General features: G+C 43.4%; 1 protein-coding gene across 1 annotated transcript in view; it reads right to left on the reverse strand.

The window, feature by feature from the left end:
• LOC109378659 (lactoylglutathione lyase-like) overlaps nucleotides 1-4,907 on the reverse strand; it is a 23,025-nt gene extending 18,118 nt beyond the window's left edge. The window contains exons 1-2 of the mRNA XM_019634972.1: nucleotides 4,572-4,907; nucleotides 225-307 (exon numbers count right to left, since the gene is read on the reverse strand). Of these exons, the coding sequence (XP_019490517.1) occupies nucleotides 225-307; nucleotides 4,572-4,655 (167 nt within the window). The 5' untranslated portion in view covers nucleotides 4,656-4,907. The remainder of the gene's footprint in view (nucleotides 1-224; nucleotides 308-4,571) is intronic.
• Nucleotides 4,908-6,352: the final 1,445 nt, after the last annotated feature.

Genomic DNA, 6,352 nt, shown 5'->3' on the forward strand with positions numbered 1-6,352 from the left:
AAGTAGTGGTGTTTTGTTGCTCAGTGAGCCTGGCTGGGATAGAGGGAGGAACCTGACAGACGCCCTGGGCAGGTGAGCCTAGTCCCAGACGCCTGGCCAAAAGGACTTTTGTGACTTATGAAACAAACTTTAACCCATTTAAAAAAAATAGATTTGAAAACATTCCCTATACTTGTGAAGCTATGCATTTAAACATGACAGGTGCCAGTAAATTGTTTACTTACGTCATTCCAAGAATTCTAGTATAAAAATCTAATGACTTCTTAGGATCCTTAATTCGAAGCATGGTCTGCTGCAACAGAAAATCCTAAGGAGAAACAGTATCTATTAAGCACCTTGAAGTTTTACCACTTTTTTTTTTTACCAACGTTAATTGTGCTTTCTGTAACAAGATGCAAACAGTCCACCATTGTACCATAATGTTTAAGAAAGCAATTTTGTCCCCTCAGCCTGATCACCTGGAAACACTTCCTACACCTATTGCCTATACCTGCCTATGGTTCTCTGCCCAAGGGTGTTTTCTGGTTACAAGAGCAGGCCCCTGGGAGGGGCAGGTCCAAAGAGCCAGGGAGTTTACACCCCAGGAATGACCCTCAACCAGTAACGGATAAAAAACCCTGGCTTCCTTGCCCCTTATTGGGACAATTCTGAGACATGTCCCACGCAGTCTCTCACACAGGCTTCTCAGCAGCACTGAAACCCAGCTGTCCTCAGTGGTAATCCACTGTGACACAATTTTTATTGCTTCTGTTCCCTAGTCCACAGAGATTTCTTTGACTACCCCCCAAATAAACTACTTCGAACCAAACCCTTATTTCCAGTCAGCCTTTGGATAACCCAAACTAAGGCAGTGACGTTACAAATAAAGAGTTCAATCACTCACATTTGTTGAATGAATGCATAAACGCCCTTTCAGATCTATTTATTGGAGATCACAGCAAGGAGTTACAAGATCCTAGACTCCTAAATAACTAAAAGGGTAAAAAGCTACTGTCTCTAACACCATAGTGCAACTGTCCACTTTAAAAACCAGGAAGAGCCAGTGGAGAGACTGGTATGAGAGAGTGAAAGACTTACTAATCCTGAGGGTTTAAAAAAATTAATTGAGGGGGTGGCCAGTTAGCTCAGGTGGTTAGAGCGCAGACTCATAACACCCAAGTTGCCGGTTCAATTCCCACATGGGCCGTGGAGCTGCGCCCTCCACAAAACTAGATTGAAGACAACTACTTGACTTGGAGCTCATGGGTCCTGGAAAAACAATGTTCCCCAATAAAATTTCTTTTTTTTTTTTTTTAAGATTTTATTGGAGAATCGGAGAAGGGGAACAGACAAGTTGCTCTCTTTTTGTTCTTCAATCTACTTGTGGAGGATGTTGCTTCACTGGCCCATGTTGGTATTATCATTGCTCTCTTTCCCCGGTGAGGCAGTCGCTCGCCGGCCATTGGACAACTGCTCACAGCAGCTCACGGCAGCTCACGAAAACTCACGCCTGCTGCCAGCCAGCCCACTGAAGCCTACGCCGTTGCCAGTGACTCACGGCAGCCCAACTCCAGGTCAAGCTGTTGCTCACCATCTTAACTGTAGAGGGCGCAGCATCACTGGCCCTCACGTGGGATCCAAACCACGGCCCTGCTGCTCAGAGCTGGCCTCCCGAGGCAGCTCTTAACCAACGCGCCACTCAGCCGGCCCCCCAATGAAATTTCTTAAAAAATTAATTAAAGTTATGGCCTATAAAGTGAGTTCAAAGAGAGTAAGATTATTTTGCAAGGAGTACTGAAAAATGAGGATGTATACAATACAATTTCCTTTAGATTGTTGAGGACTAAATGCTCCAAGATGACCTCATTCATAATCAATCAATGATTGAAGCATAGCAAATGGAAAGTTTCTAGAGTTCTGTTCTAAACCTTTTAATTATCACTGCTACAAGATATGCCTTGGCCCACTAAGATCTATGCACTGACTTAGCACAAATAAGGTTTACTCTCATTGTTTATAATAAANTCAGGTCGTCTAACTTTTTCACGCAGCCTTTTCAGCACTTTCAAATAGTAAACTTGGTTAACTGTTTGTCCAGTTGGTACAAATTCATAATGAATAATCTCACTGATATTAAAAAAGGTTAGCAGCATCGTTGCAACAAGTTTGCAAACTTAGTTGTCAGACCTCCTATATAAAATCCAACTTCCTTAGATGTGACACTCTAAGCTCTCTCCATGAGCTGGGTCCAATTTACCAATCTAGCCTTCCCTACTACTGCTCCACTGCTTATATAACCTGAATTTTACTGCATCTTTCTGCCATTTCAAATATTTGCTCAGATGTTTCCTCCACCTAGAATGCCCTCCCATGTAATTCTGTCTCCCATGTGGTATTGGAATCCCATCTATCTTTCAAGGCATGGGTCCACCCCTCCTTCTGCCTGATGCACTCCTCAATCCCCACAGTTGAAATACAACCTTGAATTATATCACTTTTCAACTTGAGAGAACATCAGCGTACTTTATCCTCACAGCAGCTCTCTTTCTGCTGCTTTTACAAACTCAGCCCAAGTGCCCTGCTAAAATCACTGCAGCCAATGACAGAACTGGGTACTCAAATGGAGGTCTTCAGGCTCCAAACACCCTGTGCACACACCATACCACGGATGCCACCTTCAAAAATCTCTACGTTCTGTGCTCCCAGGGTGCTTTATAATTTCAACCGCACATTAACCCCAGTTCCATCTTATGTTAGTGTTGTTGTATGTTGGTGAAGGGACCTCATCTTGTTCATCCCAGTATCCCCCAAACATTCTTTACATATAGCAGGTGATCAGCAATCAGGCTGAATTTAATTCATTTAGGTTTTTACTTTCCTTCATTCCAAGTTCCAAAATTATTGCTAAAGTCAGTAGTCCAAAAGCCAAATAGGGCGGAGGCTGGGAGTGTGGACTCCTCCCTGGGCAAGTTACTCAACACTGATGCGCCAGAGTCTTTTTATTTGTAAAACGGAGATAATAATTATGCTTTCCTGGTAGGGTTGTTCTGCGGATTAAGTTAAATAACGTACTTAAGACAACAACCCAGGGCGTGTCACACTCAATATGTACCAGCTGCTAGTATACATTCCACTTTATGTCCCCCACATGGTACATAATTCAAGAGCCAAAAATTACTGGTCTCAAAAAATAAACTACTCCAAATCACCAAGAGAAATTTAGATTATGAAGAGTGCAAGGCAATGTATTTATCACATTTTATAAAGATCTCCCTGAAACCTCTTAATAGCCCAGTACATAAAATCCCCAGTTATCTGGGAAACTGATTTATAATGAATGACTCTATATTATGTGAAATAACTAGGTATAACTATCAGAAGCTATACAAGTGAGATGGGGTGAAAGGATATATATATATATATATATATATAAATAATGTATTATATATATAATAGATATAATAAATTGTATCTATATATACATACACTCATATACACATATTATACTACCTATCTGTGTGTGTGTGTGTGTGTGTGTGTGTGTATACATATATATAGTTGACTTCTTCCCCCTTAATTCTGCACTAAGATTTTTGCTAAGCTAAGTACCAGGTGTTAGTCAAAGGCTTTAGCAATCAGAGGTGTATGACTCTTTGCCCTGAAGGCAAAGAGGACGCATGACCAAGTCATCCACCCTACTTAAAAGGGCTGCATAGAGCTCATTCAATCTCCAAGGAATTTAGAAATTCCCCAGTCTAATGAAGAAATACAAAGGCGTTTACTGACACTGATGAGAACACTGGCATATACTCCCGGGGTGACTGCTGTGTCTAATCTTGACAACGCAGGGAGGCACCACACCTGAGTGAGTTACACTGACTCTTAGTACAGACATGTTAAGTAAGGTGGAGAAACGAAAGCCTTCATATGCAACAGGTCATTCCTAGAGTCTAGAGGATCTCTGCTGCAATGAGTGGATCGGTGAAGATACTTCTAAGATTCCTTTCGGATCTGAGCTCCATGAGTCTGTCGTCTCTCCTGGGGGGGCCATCACACACAGGGAGGACAGAAGTGTGGCCGTGACCACCGTAAAAGCCAAGCAAAAGCCAAACTCTGGGCCGGTTAAACTCCGAGGGATCAACTAGTTTGAAAGCGTGAAGCCTGAGGCCAGGGCGGTTACATAAAAATGATCCAAGCTGGGAGAGGCCGGCAAGGATGGAGACTTCGAACCCTGTTGGGAGTTCTGAAACTGCTCTTCTTACCGCCACGATTATTGACCCAGAGAACACGCCCACTCACAGACAAAGGATCTGACCCTTCTTCCAGTTACCATCCCCAAATTAAGAAGTTAATGGAAGCTGGGTTACAGGCTTTGAAGCAACCTGAAGAAATGGATCCTCTCAGGGATCCCCCATTGGCCACTGTTAGCCCTCTCCCAGCCCACTCCGGCCCGCCCAGGGCGGGCGAAGCTGCAGGAGCTGTCAAATGGAGTTCGAATCCAGCCGGAGCTGAGCCCGGGGATCTGCCCCCTCCCAGAACCCCAACCGAGCTACACAAGGCCCCGACTGGGGAGAAGTAGGTTCTGCGCTCACCTTAGTGCTGGGGTCCGGGTCTGAGCAGCAACCGAGGGCAGCCTGGTCGGTAAGGCCGCCAGACACGGGCTGCGGTTCTGCCATGGCCGCACTGCTGTATCACCGTCGATCGTCCCCAACAACGCGGTAGCCGCCCGCACTCCGCCTAGCTGTACTGCCCTTACTAGCGACCGCGAGTCTGTGCTGCGAAGCAGCTGACTTCCAGCCAATAGCTGTGCGTAGAGTAAGTTGGCTCTCTGCCAATTGGGTCCCAGTGAGTCAGCGCCTCCAGCCACAGGGCTCTGTGCCCTAAGACTACAACTCCCAAGGTGCCTTGCGCATATGGAGGCCCGCTTGACGGTAGAAAAAACATATCCTGAAACACCTGCGGGAAGCATAGAGTGGTTTCTCTNAAAGGTATTTACATTATGATTCATAACAGTAGCAAAATTACAGTTATAGAGTAGCAACGAAAATAATTTTATGGTTGGGGGGTCACCACAACATGAGGAACTGTATTAAGGGGTCGCGGCATTAGGAAGGTTGAGAACCGCTGGTCTATACCCTTAGCATTTCCAGGTTGCTAGCTTCTTCAGTTCCAAGTCTGGGTTCTGTGAGGCAAAAAGAAAACCCAGGAAACTTCCCATCATCTTGTTCCTAGGGTCTCAAGGTCCCTAGCCAGTTTGCCTTCTCTCCACTTTCAGACTCTTCCTATGTGTGTTTTATATGTAATGTCCAGAGGTTTTAGCTGTATTTAGCAGGAGGAAAAGGGAAAAGTACCATATTTCCCCATGTATAAGATGCTCCCATGTATAAGACACACCTTAATTTGAGGGCCCGAAATTGAAAAAAATGTATTACATAAAGTTATTGAACTCAAGTTTTATTCATCATAAAATTCATACAACTAACTCCTCATCACTTGCGGGAAATGCAAGTAAAAAAATCTACAACCACTGTTTAAGATACACCCAGTTTTTAGACCCCAACTTTTTCGAAAAAGGTGCATCTTATACATGGGGAAATACGGTATGTATACCCCATCCCCAGAAGAAGTCTCCGAGTGGATTTTATACAATTGCCCACACAATGGGATATGTTTGGTCACCATATGTCTGATTTTAGGATATACCAAAACTTGTTCAAAAGCCAAAACAATGGCAAAGAAGTTGCTCGACTTTGTGTTTTCTACCTCTCAAATTCTGTTCGTAGTGACGAAGACACTCATTTCTCTAGCACTGTTACTAAGGAGCTTTGTATAATATTACATCTTACTCAAAATCAAAATCTTCATTGCCTCTATCACCTTTGGGCTTCAGAAAAGAGAAGATTCAAACTTAAGTTCGGCATGAGTCAAATTTTCAGAAACTTCAATTTCTTTGGCCTAAAGTGTATGTTTTGGCCTTAATAGCAGCGATGCCAACTTCCTTTGGAGCCCATCAACACAATATGGTGCAATATATTTTTCTCTTTACTCCCTCCTTCTAGTGTTACTTCCCTGACTCAATCTATGTCAGAATGTGACACATGCTCCAGAAAATAGTTCAGCCGCTCCCTTTCCATTCATTCTATCTTATCTACATTGGTCTCATGTGGTCTTTTCCTTTTCACTCTATAACCACAGCCAGCAACATACTTCACGTATAATTTCCCTATAGATAAGGGACACAGAAAAAGCTAAAAGACACAAAGGAAAGTATTTTTTAATTTAGAAATTACCTGTGATATTAGTAAATACACCTTACAACACATAAGAGAAACAGGAAAATTCTACAAGCCCTCAGTATCATGAGGCCTTTCAA

This window comes from Hipposideros armiger, unplaced genomic scaffold, assembly GCF_001890085.2.
Source record: "Hipposideros armiger isolate ML-2016 unplaced genomic scaffold, ASM189008v1 scaffold_2401, whole genome shotgun sequence".
NCBI lineage: Eukaryota > Metazoa > Chordata > Mammalia > Chiroptera > Hipposideridae > Hipposideros > Hipposideros armiger.